This window comes from Dendrobates tinctorius, unplaced genomic scaffold, assembly GCF_039654945.1.
Source record: "Dendrobates tinctorius isolate UK_male_01 unplaced genomic scaffold, ASM3965494v1 ptg000295l, whole genome shotgun sequence".
Classification (NCBI taxonomy): Eukaryota; Metazoa; Chordata; class Amphibia; order Anura; family Dendrobatidae; genus Dendrobates; species Dendrobates tinctorius.
This window is the reverse complement of record NW_027361962.1, coordinates 1,826,563-1,842,665: the sequence shown is the minus strand read 5'-3', so window position 1 is coordinate 1,842,665 and position 16,103 is coordinate 1,826,563. Positions and strand designations below refer to the sequence as shown.

Sequence of the window (16,103 nt, the reverse complement as noted above, 5' to 3'; positions counted from 1 at the left end):
GGGTAAACCACTATTTGGGCGCATGGCAGAGCTCAGAAGGGAAGCAGCACCATTTGACTTTTTGGCTGGAATTGAGATCGGACACCATGTCGTGTTTGGAGAGCCCCTGATGTACCAAAACAGTGGAAACCCCCAACAAGTGACCCCATTTTGGAAACTAGACCCCCTAGGGAACTTATCTAGTTGTGTGGTGAGCACTTTGAACCCCCCCAGTGCTTCATAGAAGTTTATAACGACCAGGCGTGAAAATAAAAAAAATCGTATTTTTTCCACAAACATGATCTTTTAGTCCCCATTTTTTTTATTGTCCCAAGGGTAACAGGAGAAATTGGACCCCAAAAGTTGTTGTCCAATTTGTCCTGAGTACTCTGATACCCCATATGTGGGAGAAAACTACTGCATGGGCACACGTCGGGTCTCGGAAGGGAAGTAGTGACGTTTTGGAATGCAGACTTTGATGAAATGGTCTGAAGTTGTCATGTGTGTTTGGAGAGCCCCTGATGTACCTAAACTATTGAAACCCCCACAAGTGACCCCATTTTGGAAACTAGACCCCCCACGGAACTTATGTAGATGTGTGGTGATCACTTTGAACCCCCAAGTGCTTCACAGAAGTATATAACGCCCGGGCGTGAGAATAAAAAAATCATTTTTTTCCACAAGAATGATATTTTTGCCCCCAATTTTTTATTTTCCTAAGGGTAACAGGAGAAATTGGACCCCAAAAGTTGTTTCACAATTTGTCCTGAGTAGGCTGATACCCCATATGTGGGGGTAAAACACTGTTTGGGCGCATGGCAGAGCTTGGAAGGGAAGGAGCACCATTTGACTTTTTCAACTCAGAATTGACTGGAATTGAGATCAGACACCATGTTGCATTTGGAGAGCCCCTGATGTGCCCAAACAGTGGAAACCCCCCAATTATAACTCCAACCCTAACCCCAACACACCCCTAACTCTAATCTCAGCCCTAACCCTAGCCCTAATGGGAAAATGGAAATAAATACATTTTTTTAATTTTATTATTTTTCCCTAACTAAGGGGGTGATAACGAGGGGTTTGATTTACTATTTATGGCAGTTTTTATGTTTGGCAGCTGTCGCACGCTAAAAGACGCTTTTTATTGTAAAAATAGTTTTTGCATCACCACATATTGAGAGCTATAATTTTTCCGTATTTTGACCCACCGAGTCATGCGAGGTCTTATTTTTTGCGGGACGAGTTGACGTTTTTATTGGTATCATTTTCGGGCACGTGACATTTTTTGATCGCTTTTTATTCCGATTTTTGGGACGCAGAATAAACAAAAAACAGCGTTTCATGAATTTCTTTTGGGGGGGTGTGTTTACACCATTCCGCGTGCGGTAAAATTGATAAAGCGGCTTTATTCTTCGGGTCAGTACGATTACAGCGATACCTCATTTAGGTCTTTTTTTATGTTTTGTCGGTTTTATGCAATGAAAACTTTTATATAAAAAAATAATTATTTTTGCATCGCTTTATTCTGCGAGCTATAACTTTGCGTTATTGTACTTTTTGTTCGGCGGTATGATAATAAATCATTTTTTTGCTTCGTTTTTTATTTTTATTTTTTAAGGGGTTCACTAAAGGGGTTAACTAATGGGACAGTTTTATAGGGCAGGTCGTTACGGACGCGGCAATACCTAATATGTGTACTTTTATTCTTTTTTTTTTTCCAAAAATATATTTTTTTTTTCTAATTTATTTGGCGATTTTTTTAAATTATTTTAACACTTTTTTTTTTTTTACTTTATTACATTGTCCTAGGTGGGACATCACTGTCCTGTGACAGATCGCTGATCTGTCACATCACAGATCACTGTGACAGATCAGCGATCTGTCACAGGCAGTGCAGCAGGCTTCCTCGTGCCTGCGCTTTGCAGGCACTGAGGAAGCCGGCTCCCTGCAGGCTCCCGAAGGTCCCCGTTGCCATCTTGGATTCGGGGGCCTGCAGGGAAGGAGCCCCCCGCAGCTGCTGTGGGGGGTTCAGGGAAGCACGGAGGGAGCCCCCTCAATGCCAATGCTTCCCTTTAACCCCTGGTACACCGCGATCGTGTTTGATCGTGGTGTGCAAGGGGTTAACTTGTCGGGGGCGGTCTGTGACCGCCCCTGACACATTGTGCCGGGTGTCAGCTGTGATAATCAGCTGACACCCGGCCGCGATCAGCGGCGCTCACCACGTGGGTGCCGCTCATCGCTATGATGTACTATCCCGTCCCTGGGAATTAAGTTCCAGGGCACATGGACGGGATAGTACGTCATATGGGATTAAGGGGTTAAACAGCCTGCTCTAAGCATAGTTGGTAAGCACTATGTGTTACAGAATTGTGTTTATCAATATGTTTGCTGTACTAAGTAGGTAATAATCACCTGTGTATTACTTTCCTATTACTGTGTATTGCAGACTATTTGTGCTTTATGCTCTGTGCAGTTATATATTCTGAAATGCTCCTGTTATTCCATCCTATCGTTTCACCCTTTCCTGTCATATCTACAATCAATAAAAGAAGGTTACAACTTACAGCCTCTTTTTCTTAAAGAAGACAGGGGGTTTAGCTACATGTCTCACTACACACCGTGCTAACATGTATGAGGACAGTATAGTTAATAACACAGTCTGGAATTGCAAAAAGTGGCCTAAACAGTTACCGTAGTTTGTGCCATATACATATACAGTGCCTTGCGAACATATTCGGCCCCCTGGAACTTTTCAACCTTTTCCCACATACAGTTGTGGCCAAAAGTATTGACACACCTGCAATTCTGTCAGATAATACTCAGTTTCTTGCTGAAAATGATTGCAAACACAAATTCTTTGGTATTATTATCTTCATTTAATTTGTCTTAAATGAAAAAACACAAAAGAGAATGAAGCAAAAAGCAAAACATTGATCATTTCACACAAAACTCCAAAAATGGGCCAGACAAAAGTATTGGCACCCTCAGCCTAATACTTGGTTGCACAACCTTTAGCCAAAATAACTGCGACCAACCGCTTCCGGTAACCATCAATGAGTTTCTTACAATGCTCTGCTGGAATTTTAGACCATTCTTCTTTGGCAAACTGCTCCAGGTCCCTGATATTAGAAGGGTGCCTTCTCCAAACTGCCATTTTTAGATCTCTCCACAGGTGTTCTATCGGATTCAGGTCTGGACTCATTGCTGGCCACCTTAGAAGTCTCCAGTGCTTTCTCTCAAACCATTTTCTAGTGAAAATGAAGATAATAATACCAAAGAATTTGTGTTTGCAATCATTTTCAGGAAGAAACTGAGTATTATCTGACAGAATTTCAAGGGTGTCAATACTTTTGGCCACAACTGTATCATGGTTCAAACATAAAGATACCAAATGTAAATTTTTTTTATGTTCAGTATAATTGGCACATTTGGGTTCTGACCCCTGTGCTCATGCATGTGTATTTACTCACTATGTATTGGTTCACCTAGAGATCGACATATGGACCCAGTTGATGGGGGATGGCTCCTGACGAAAGATACAGAGCGAGTGAATATACTGGCTATCTCTCTGAATATTTGTCATAGAAAAATTTTGCTGTTTACCACTATTGGAAAACATATGGCTAATTGCAATATATAAATGTTATCGTGATGATTTTAATATGAATGTCAATATGTCCCTCTATAGTATTTTGAGAGGATGCTTTTATATGTCATTGTACTCCTTATATATGGGAGATCTGATATACTATGGGTGCTGTATACTATGTGCACCACATAGCATCATGGTACATATACATATATGTTTAAGATAATACAATTATTTATATTGATGTGTCTGATATGCACTGATTTACTGATGTATCTGCATATATTTATGGTATATTTCCTCTATGTATATATTTACCACTCTTGAGCCAAATTATTTATTTATCTGCTCAGGTAGCCGTCTCTTATGGTCCTCTTAATTAATGCATTGTGCTAAATATTGAGGGCAGTTAGTCTATATATCATGTATCCTGTTGTCTAATTCCTTACTGGCAGCGATACCTGTGTGTGACAGCTACCCTTTTGTAAGACCACCTATTTTAGGTCTAATTGTGATAGTCTCTGGGATCGCAGGCTTGAGCACACATCACACATGCTCTGTGCTGCGGTGAGGCGGCCGGCGTTCTAGTGGGCGTCGCGTTGCTTGGTTACATGCCTGGTCATGTGACCAGATCATGTGACCCTGTGACGCGCGTCTTGAGCGCCGCCCTCCTCACCGCGTCACAACATGGCGGTGATGCGCCGCACACAGCTACGGGCGTTCAGACACATGCGGGGGCTATTTAAGGGGTCAGATACAACGTTTACATACCTCCTGATGAAGCTGTAGAGGCAGTGAAACGCGCGTCGGGGTGCGTCACGGGTCCAGTACCAGGCGGCAGCATGACTACAGGTACATCTATCATTAATGTATGGTGATTATCTCCATGCTTACATTTCAAGATCTATTTATTTGTCATAGGGTATTTATCCCTTCTCATATGGTGCACAATGAAAACTTATGTTATGTGAGCCATTGCTGCCTATGATCTGGTTGTATTATTTATTTTCATAATGAGCATAATGAGGACTTATGTTATGTGAGCCATTGCTGCCTATGACCTGGCTGGTGTGACCCTATAGAATTCATCTTTTTCACAACTGTTTTTTTGTACATCCAGGTGAGGTATTTACCTCCCTATATGTGCTCTCTATCTCAATATGTACTACTTAGTGTTGCTATGCTATGTTTTTTAATATATTGAAATAAATTTTGTATTTTTTGGATCTTTTGCTCCTTTGTTTTTTCCTTTAGTGTTTAGAATTGATTTTGAAGGGATCATTATTATATCTTCTTCTATGATATGAGGTTATAATCGTTTGGATTGTTGATAGTTAATAACACAGTCTGGAATTGCAAAAAGTGGCTGTATTGTAAGGGTTCCAATGGATTGTGATGAAGAAAATGCTCACACAAGAATTGAATTTACTAAATTGATTTACTATATAAAGTGATAAGATCAAATAATAAACAATATAAAACTATAAATACATATGCATTAATCAGAAACAGGCATTATTCATACATTACATTATTCAGATAGTCTCATCTCCGTGTCCTCTCTGGTCTGTCACATCTCTTTCTCTGTGTCTCTCTCTGCTCATCTACCCTCCTTTTATCCCCCAAATGCATCCAAATGTGTCTTAGTTAAAAAGCGTTGATCTATCCTTGAATGCTAATGAGAAAGTCCCCTGACCAGATAACATCCTTGGGAATGTTTACACACCCAATCTAATTATGGCAATGAAGGTCCTTTGTTGGTAGATAAGTGTAAGCCAGTTATTTGCTCTGCTTGGACAATTTGACCATCTGGTTGAAACAAGTTCCAATGACCTTCTAGGAAGGTTCAAAGAGCTGAATATATATACATATATATATATAGTATAACTGATTGAAACTATATCAATAGTTGGTATTAATTAATTGGAGTGTTGAAACCATTAAAAATAAATCATAGTATACATTCCACCCCTTGGTTTCAATCACTTTAATTAATTAACCTGCCACTAAACTATACCATTTATCATTATTTGCATTGCTCATTTATATATTTATTTATTTGCTACCAATAGAAAACCGCTTGGTAAAAAATAACATCCTGGGCTTAAAACGGAACAAAAACAACATTGGACCAACAGGTACTGAAATATCAAATGTCTGTAGAAATCTTCTTTCTTTGGATCTTCTTGACCGCAATTTTTTAAATGGGTCTCTGTTGCAGGAAAAGCACAGGGATTATTATGCCATCATCACTTTGGGGTGACTTCACTACTTTCCCTGGTTAGCAAAAGAACAGACTCTAAAGAGCAATCTGTCCCTGCCCTTCATGACATTAACCCCTCAGTGCACGTGTCCAATGACTGAGCATGAGTCCTTTCATCTTCTATTGCTGCAGCTGTTCAGGGCCTCACTTTATATGCCATTTGCATCAGCTGGCAGTCATGAGGATTCACCCTGGTGACAGTTCAGCAGCATCTGGACTCAGTCTCAGCGCTCAATTGGACATCTTCAGTCTACACACAAGACACAACCTGCACTGTGGGAAAGTGAAATTCACAACAATCATACTTGAAAGTTCCAAAGTCTTGGCAGAGCTAACTCAGTCCAATGCAACAGTCCAAAATAACGCACTCCATGATATATTCACAGTCCAAGATAGAATAACTTGTTCAATATAACTCAGTCCTGGTGGCTTGTTTTCCACCCCTTGATCAAATGAATCAAACAAAATTACCGTAGGTTTGTTGGTCCAAATTAATTGTGCCCAGAATGACCTTTGAAATTTTCTATGGTAGCAAATATTTCTACTCTAGATAATACTACATAAAATATATATCATATGTGTATGGACTTATACACTGATCAAACACATCAAATTCATGTCAATCACATTTGCATAATAACGATGATCATAATTACCAGTACAGTCATGTTCATGGAGATCACAAAATAATGTTACTACTAATCAGAATCAGTACAATTACATGTTAAGGAAAAACCGAACGCAAACCAATTTGCTATTAACCCAATTCTAGCAAATTATTATTTTTACATAATATAATACACATTACATCAACACACACTCTGGCTAAACCTATTGCGCTCATTCAGTAAGCAGGAGAGATTCTCATTTATATATAGACAAACACACACTTTGGGTACCCACACATTTGCATTGCATGACTCAGGTGTAGGTGAACAAAGCTATATCAAGACATTAACAAACTAGCATTCATTGAAATCATTTAACATATATATTCTTCAAAGCCCAGTTTTGCACGGGAGCTCCCAAAAAAATAAAAAATGTTAAAACTCAAAAATAAGTCATAAAATATAATCTTATATTAGGTAGATGGACTCCTTTTTTACTACTGCAGGAATGAACTTGCACTGTATTTACATGTTAATTAAATGGCCAAGGTTTCACTCCTGCAAACAAACAAAAGGTTAATTACACCCCCCACCCCCCCAATCCAACATGTAGTGGACTGAAAAGAGAAAAAAAAAACAATTCCTTTAAAAACCAAGAATGCTAAACACAGTACAATTACAATTCAGAAAATGAGCTCATAAAAAAAAATGAAAATATACCAAATAAAAAGTAAAAATAAAAATACCACGTGGATTTTTCTTTGGCTGTGAACCAATTTTAATCAAGGGATATCCAGTGACAAAGACAAACACTTAGTACAAATAAGTCATCTATTTATCTTGTCAACCCCCCAGTATATTATCAGTCATCTAACTTTAGGTCAGTCTTAAATTCATTGTCTGTACTGTCACTCCCTCTTTGCCTTGTATGTTTCTCTCACAATGGCTCCCACATACAGAATCATCATATATCTGCTGTGGTCTTTTGCCTTTTAAAACATCAAGGTCTATTACAAACCCTCAGGTGAGGAATGCACATTTATGCATCACCAAGACCAAACCCAATTCATCATATATCAGCCAGCGCATACGTCACAGTATGCTCACAGGAGTATTTCTCTAAGAAACTCTAGAATGAAAACAAACATCACTAGACATCAAAAAATGGCAAAACTGTTCAAACAACAATTTTCAGGGATGTTCCACAACTTTTATCTAAAATCTGCATTTAAAATTAGTCCATGAGGGAATCTTGGCAGGGGGTGTAGTATGCCATGGTATTGGAAGAGTGCAAGGGGCGGTTACAGTGGGGGCTTTGCATGCCTCCATCAGGTGTCCCACCTCTATCTTTCCAACCCCCTATCTCATTTGTCGCCACCCTCTTAAGTCTGGCGAGTTGCAATTTACCTTTTCTCCTCAGATCTTGCCATCTCCTCAACAGGTCACTTGTAGAGATCCCATCTATATCCTGGAAAGGAACTCCACTAGCTATCAGGTCACAAAACAACTCCTTCCTGCTCTAATTTGAGTATCATCCTCTTTTCTCCTTTCTTGATCTATTCTCTTTACTGTACTATTTTTTGATACTTTTGCTCTCTCTAGAGCAGATAGCTAGGAGATTAGATTGCATGCTGTGTAGACAGTAGTGGAATTTCCCTTAAGTGCACTGAACATAGTGAACAATGGGGCTTTGTAAGCAGCTGGGGAACCTTCTATGAACTTATTCATCAATACCGCCAATATTGCAGCATCTGGTCCCTTCCAATCCTCAACAACAGCAAAATGATCATTCAGATCAGGCAAAGGATTGCGAGTTATGCCTCCTATGCATGCGATTTCTCTCAATCTCTGAACTCCATCTGCAAGAGTCTCCCATCATGTCTGTGGTATTAATTCCATGGGAGAGTCACACACTTGTGCCACAGAATCCCTCACCAAATGCAGCAAAGAGAAAGTCTCTGTAGTGTCCCTTGCACGTCTCATTTTTAGACGTACCATAGGATCAGTACAAATACTACAAAGTCCTATTGCCTCAAGACGGTTCAAGATTATAGTATCGGCTCCCTGATCCCATAATCTGAGAATCCATGCTAACAAAGGTTCTCCTGCTTGCTGCCTGTACCTGGTAGCTAATTCTGATAATTCTCCTGCTGTATAATTCCTAGTTTCTTCGGTTATTGAAGCTTCTGCTCCTGTAGCTGCGTTTCCTGCATTCATCCTATCTCCACTACGCTGTGTGACTTCTCTCCTAGTTTTAGTAGTCACAATTGGTCTGGCATGCTTTTCTTCCTCATCTGTCTCACTGTCACAGCCATCCCATTCTAGCAAATCTGACCATTTCTCATGTGCAATCATGGTTCTAATCTGTGCAGTACAAATATCTGACACTGGCCGCTGTCTCCTCCTGCGCCTCTTCTTATTCACATTTTTCATTACATAAGTTTCAAAATTCCTTTGCATATTGTCATGCTGTTTCATTTGGTCTCTCAAGGCTGATTGCAAGCTAATCCTTTGCTCTAAAACTGTATGCAGCTCTAAACGCAAGTTGTCTATCTCCTCCTGTAATCTTTGGGACACTTGCACACAGATCCATCCAATGGCTGCTGCAGCTTTCTGCTCTTTTGCATCATACCTTGAGAGATCAAATTTGCCAGCCACATCCTGAGGATTTGATAACCGCTGTCCCTCTATATATTTGTTACATTCCTGTGCCATTGGGGTCCTCTTTCCTGGTAACACCCATTCTGGCAAGAATCTGACACTACTCTCAACTGCTTTCCTACTCTTAACAAACTTATTCAATTTTGCAAACATTTTTATTCAAAACAATCCCACTTCTGACACCAATTTGTATTGTAAGGGTTCCAATGGATTGTGATGAATAAGAAAATGCTCACACAAGAATTGAATTTACTAAATTGATTTACTATATAAAGTGATAAGATCAAATAATAAACAATATAAAACTATAAATACATATGCATTAATCAGAAACAGGCATTATTCATACATTAAATTATTCAGATAGTCTCACCTCCGTGTCCTCTCTGGTCTGTCACATCTTTCTCTGTGTCTCTCTGCTCATCTACCCTCCTTTTATCCCCCCAAAAGCATCCAAATGTGTCTTAGTTGAAAAGCTTTGATCTATCCTTGAATGCTGAGAAAGTCCCCTGACCAGATAACATCCTTGGGAAATGTTTACACACCCAATCTAATTATGGCAACGAAGGTCCTTTGTTGGTAGATAAGTGTAAGCCAGTTATTTGCTCTGCTTGGACAATTTGACCATCTGGTTGAAACAAGTTTCAATGACCTTCTAGGAAGGTTCAAAGAGCTGAATATATATATATATATATATATATATATTATAACTGATTGAAACTATATCAATAGTTGGTATTAATTAATTGGAGTGTTGAAACCATTAAAAATAAATCATAGTATACAGTGGCCTAAACAGTTACCGTAGTTTGTGCCATATACATATACAGTGCCTTGCGAAAGTATTCGGCCCCCTGGAACTTTTCAACCTTTTCCCACATATCATGGTTCAAACAAAGATACCAAATGTAAATTTTTGGTGAAGAATCATTAACAAGTGGGACACAATTGTGAAGTTGAACAAAATTTATTGGTTATTTTAAATTTTTGTGGAAAGTCAAAAACTGAAAAGTGGGGCGTGCAATATTATTCAGCCCCTTTACTTTCAGTGCATCAAACTCACTCCAGAAGTTCATTGTGGATCTCTGAATGATCCAATGTTGTCCTAAATGACTGATGATAAAATGATAAATATAATCCACCTGTGTGTAATCAAGTCTCCGTATAAATGCACCTGCTCTGTGAGTTTCAGGGTTCTGTTTGGAGCACAGAGAGCATCATGAAGACCAAGGAACACAACAGGCAGGTCCGTGATACTGTTGTGGAGAAGTTTAAAGCCGGATTTGGATACAAAATGATTTCCAAAACTTTAAACATCCCAAGGAGCACTGTGCAAGCGATCATATTGAAATGGAAGGAGTATGATACCACTGCAAATCTACCAAGACCCGGCCGTCCCTCTAAACTTTTATCTGAAACAAGGAGAAGACTGATCAGAGATGCAGCCAAGAGGCCCATGATCACTCTGAATGAACTGCAGAGATCTACAGCTGAGGTGGGACAGTCTGTCCATAGGACAACAATCAGTCGTACACTGCACAAATCTGGCCTTTATGGAAGAGTGGCAAGAAGAAAGCCTTTTCTCAAAGATATCCATAAAAAGTGTCTTTAAAGTTGGCAACAAGCCAGTTGGGAGACACACCAAACATGTTGAAGAAGGTGCTCTGGTCAGATGAAACCAAAATCGAACCTTTTGGCAACAATGCCAAACGATATGTTTGGCGTAAAGGCAACACAGCTCATCACCCTGAACACACCATCCCCACTGTCAAACATGGTGGTGGCAGCATCATGGTTTGGGGCTGCTTTTCTTCAGCAGGGACAGGGAAGATGGTTAAAATTGATGGGAAGATGGACGGAGACAAACACAGGACCATTATTGAAGAAAACCTGTTGGGAGTCTGCAAAAGACCTGAGACTGGGACGGAGATTTGTCTTCCAACAAGACAATGATCCTAAACATAAAGCAAAATCTACAATGGAATGGTTCACAAATAAATGTATCCAGGTGTTAGAATGGCCAAGTCAAAGTCCAGACCTGGATCCAATCGAGAATCTGTGGAAAGAGCTGAAAACTGCTGTTCACAAACTATCTCCATCAAACCTCACTGAGCTCGAGCTGTTTGCCAAGGAAGAATGGGCAAGAATTTCAGTCTCTCAATGTACAAAACCAATAGAGACATACCCCAAGCGACTTGCAGCTGTAATCACAGCAAAAGGTGGCGCATCAAAGTATTAAGTTAAAGGGGCCGAATAATATTGCACACCCCACTTTTCAGTTTTTGAATTTCCACAAAAATTAAAATTAACCAATAAATTTCGTTCAACTTCACAATTGTGTCCCACATGTTGATTCTTCACAAAAATTTACATTTGGTATCTTTATATTTGAAGCATGATATGTGGGAAAAGGTTGAAAAGTTCCAGGGGGCCTAATACTTTCACAAGGCACTGTATATAGGAAGAAAATCAATTACTGATGTGTTATATCCGCGGCTGGCTACTAACACACAACCTTGGTAAAGACTGGTAAGAACCCTTCCCCACAAGAGATAGAATCCTGGTCTGTAGTATGTCGTGTTACAGGATGAATTTGATAGATAGGTCTTCCTTCAGCTGTAACTACGAAAGAGTCCTGATTCTAGCACTTAAGGGCCAAGTCCGAAAACTTACGACTAGATAGATCATGGACAGTAGCTGAATTGAGTTCTGAGTACTGTTCTGAAACAGAAGAAATACTAGACCAACTCGAGCATAGCTGCTCCTCTGGCTAAGCCAAGTTGCAAATGAAGCTGGAACTGAGTCTCGAGACACAAGGACTCTGTAACCGGAGTCGAGGCTAGAAGCACAAAGCGTGAAGGTCAAGGCCGGTAACACGAGGTACGATGCCCGAAGTAAAAGGCATTAAGCCAGAGGCACGAAGTCAGAAGCACAAGGCACAAAGCCGCAAGGCATGAGGGGTGCAGAGGTGCTATGAGGCCCTATGAGAGACAGAGGCACCATGAGGCCGAGAGGTCCTGTGAGCCACTATTAGGCCCAGAGGCGCTATAAGACAGAGAGGCACTATGAAGTCCAGAGGAACTATCAGGCGCAGACTAGGGCCACGCTAGGGACTTAGTTACATTTATGAGCAATCCATCTGAATTCAAGATAAAAATTCACTGTGAGTGGTACATTTTAATTGTCCGATTAGCCACACCTGAAGGAGCCAATTTAATGAGGCTCAGGTGAAGGTCAGTCTTCAGAGATGATGTTCTGTATTAACCCCAGGTGTCCTTCTATGGATGGAGCAGGAATACTGCATTATTGCAGATGTGCACATTATTGCAGATGTGCACAGGCTGGCTGTTGGCTGAGGGACCTCTACCCAGAGAGGTGTTGGCCTCGGACTGCTTAGCAGTGGAAGGGAAGGCCGAGACCAACCAGTTCCCCTGAGTCTATCCTTTGACAATAAACAGGATAACATATTTTCACTCTAGGACCAACCTCTCACGCGATACTCTTGTCGGGACAAGAAAAATACTGGAAGGTGGAGGCGAGTGGGGCCCTTTAACCTCTCTGTGATCCTGTCCCGTCAGAGGTAAAGGAAGGACAACCTCTTGGTGTGTTGTCTGAAGAGATGTACTAGAAAATAAGCTTTATAAAATGCCCTAAAATAATGAAAACTTGCTGCTAAACGTTTAACCCTTCTGACAAAATATAACATTTGATAACATTATAAAACAGAAAGTAAATGTTACTTATTTAATTTTTGGGTAGCATAACTATTTGGTTTATGGGTGTAAACAACGTTTGAATATCGCAAATGTTTCAATTTTTTTTAAATAAAATTTTTAAATTTTAATAAAAGCAAAATATATTGATTTAAATGTATACCATACCTAACATAAAATATAAAGAGTCAGGAACAAAAAAAAAAACCTCTCGGGTAATTAGATAAGTTGAAAAAATCCATTGTTATTACTACAATAAAGATTTGAAAAATTCGGCTTGGTTGCTAAAAGGTCAAAATGGCTTAGTCCCAGTGTGACTTCTCTTCTGATGTCTAACAACATGTGATTTCTTAGTAAAACATTTCCCACATTCAAAACATGAAAATGGCTTCTCTCCTGTGTGAAATCGATCATGTGTAATAAGATGAGATTTCTTAAAAAAATGTTTTCCACATACTGAACATGAAAATTTCTTCTCTCCTGTGTGGTGTCTCTCATGTGTAACAAGAGTTGATTTATGAGAAAAACATTTTCCACATTCTGAACATGAAAATGGCTTCTCTCCTGTGTGGTGTCTCTCATGTGTAACAAGAGTTGATTTAAGAGAAAAACATTTTCCACATTCTGAACATGAAAATGGCTTCTCTCCTGTGTGGTGTCTCTCATGTGCAACAAGCCTTGATTTCTGAGAAAAACATGTCCCACATTCTGAACATGAAAATGGCTTCTCTCCTGTGTGATTTCTCTGATGTGTAACAAGAGTTGATTTATCTGTAAAACATTTCCCACATTCTGAGCATGAAAATGGCTTCTCTCCTGTGTGACGTCTCTCGTGTGCAAGAAGATTTGTTTTCTGAGAAAAACATTTTCCACATTCTGAACATGAGAATGGCTTCTCTCCTGTGTGAATTTTCTCATGTTTAATAAGACGACATTTCTTAGTAAAACATTTCCCACATTCTGAGCATGAATACGGCTTCTCTCCTGTGTGATTTCTCTGATGTACAACAAGAGTTGATTTATCTGTAAAACATTTCCCACATTCTGAACATGAAAATGGCTTCTCTCCTGTGTGATTTCTCTGATGTACAACAAGAGTTGATTTATCTGTAAAACATTTCACACATTCTGAACATGAAAATGACTTCTCTCCTGTGTGACGTCTCTCGTGTGCAAGAAGATTTGTTTTCTGAGAAAAACATTTTCCACATTCTGAACATGAGAATGGCTTCTCTCCTGTGTGAATTCTCTCATGTGCAACAAGAGTTGATTTATCTGTAAAACATTTCCCACATTCTGAGCATGAAAATGGCTTCTCTCCTGTGTGATATCTCTGATGTACAACAAGAGTTGATTTATCTGTAAAACATTTCCCACATTCTGAGCATGAAAATGGCTTCTCTCCTGTGTGATGTCTCTCGTGTGCAAGAAGATTTGTTTTCTCAGAAAAACATTTTCCACATTCTGAACATGAGAATGGCTTCTCTCCTGTGTGAATTTTCTCATGTCTAATAAGAAGATATTTCTTAGTAAAACATTTCCCACATTCGGAACATGAATATGGCTTCTCTCCTGTGTGATGTCTCTCGTGTGCAAGAAGATTTGTTTTCCGAGAAAAACATTTGCCACATTCTGAACATGTAAATGGCTTCTCTCCTGTGTGAATTCTCTCATGTAGAACAAGACGTGATTTGTTAGCAAAACATTTCCCACATTCTGAGCACGAAATTGGCTTCTTTCTTGTGGACGCGCTTTTATTTTCCACACTTTTATTTTGCTTAACAGTCTGTGATGAATTAGGAGATAGTTCTCTGCTAGGAAGGGCTGAGGGTATATCTGAGATGTCGCCATGCTCTTCATATGTTTCTTGTTTGAAGCTATCATCTACTTTAATATACGAAGATATCAGATGTCCTTCGGAGCTGCTATTATACTCATCTGCAAAGAATAAAAGTGATTTGATTTTTGAACAAAACCTTAAAAATCATATTCACATAAATACAAAAATTACAAGTTTAAGAACAAGTTAAAACTTTCATACATTTTCTAAGGTATGTAGTAACGCTTTATCATAAACTGACTAAAGTGTCATTTACATGATGTGAGTAGTGCACAAAGAATCAATTGTACCAATGTTTCTTCTCGATCATTGCCGAGTGCAAAGATCAAACGTCAAAGAATAAAACATTTGTCAATGATCGCATATTTCACTATAATATTATATAGTTGTCGGCAGCACATCCATTGTGTACATAGAAAGTGTTCTGCAATAATAAAACTGCATGAGAATGGAAACAAACCATTGTTGCTCCATCACAATGAAAGCTAATAAGCCCCAATCAACTTCCTATACCATCAGCTATATTCTCCTTCCAGCCGCTCACTTTCCATCTTGAGGGGAAATAGACGGTGGTAGCCGTCATCTCTCTCTGGGCAGTGACTGTTACAGCTCCCTGGACTGCCTCAAAGCGGCTACAGAGAAAATAAAACTTCATTTTCTACCAGTAGCCGCTCTTCCAGTAAAAAATCCTAACATGTTTTAAATACTATTTACCTGTATATTACTACTATATTTTTACATAGGCAGATAATGGCCTGTAATGAGCACGGATGGATCATATGGGAATATTTCTCTTCTCTCTCCATAGAGAACAGATGAACGATTGGAAAATATTCCATATACTGCATACCTCAGTGTGTGCTATGGAACTTTTTTCTATTGCTCAGTGACTACAAATAACTAGCACCTCAATTTAATGTGACAGAGCACAGGACAAGCTCATATTATACCACTCGTCTCGTGGGAAATGCTCAGGAGTCAGTGCAAACAGATGGAGTACATCTCACATGCTGAAAGCTACATGCACAGCACAGAGCGGAGGAGCCGTATGGCCGTGCATTAGAAAGTCATGGCAATGGCGCAAATATAAGGCTGGATAAGCCCAGATATTATTCTGCTTTCTCTTATAATCTATTCCTGGCTCTAATTATGAGGCAATTGTCTTAAAATGAGTATGTTTGAAGGTCTGGTGAATGAGGAGAATGTGACTCTTCTCTTATTTATTTCGTGGTGACTAGAGTTGAGCGAAACGGGTTGGTCAAATTCAAAAGTCGGCGACTTTCGCTGAAGTTGGGTTTCATGAAACGAAACCCGACCACAGCGTGAGGTCGGCCACCAGAGCGCCAAAGTCGCATTTCAAATGATGCTTCCAGCGCCCTTTTTCAGCCAATGATGGAGGACGCACACTGTGGGCAACGTGATGACATAGGCAACGGTCACCACCATCTTT

General features: G+C 39.6%; 1 protein-coding gene across 1 annotated transcript in view; it reads right to left on the bottom strand.

Moving 5' to 3' along the window:
* LOC141073046 (uncharacterized) overlaps window positions 1–16,103 on the bottom strand; it is an 81,189-nt gene that overhangs the window by 39,861 nt on the left and 25,225 nt on the right. The window contains 1 exon segment of the mRNA XM_073560365.1: window positions 13,183–14,751. Coding sequence (XP_073416466.1) covers window positions 13,183–14,751 — 1,569 coding nt within the window.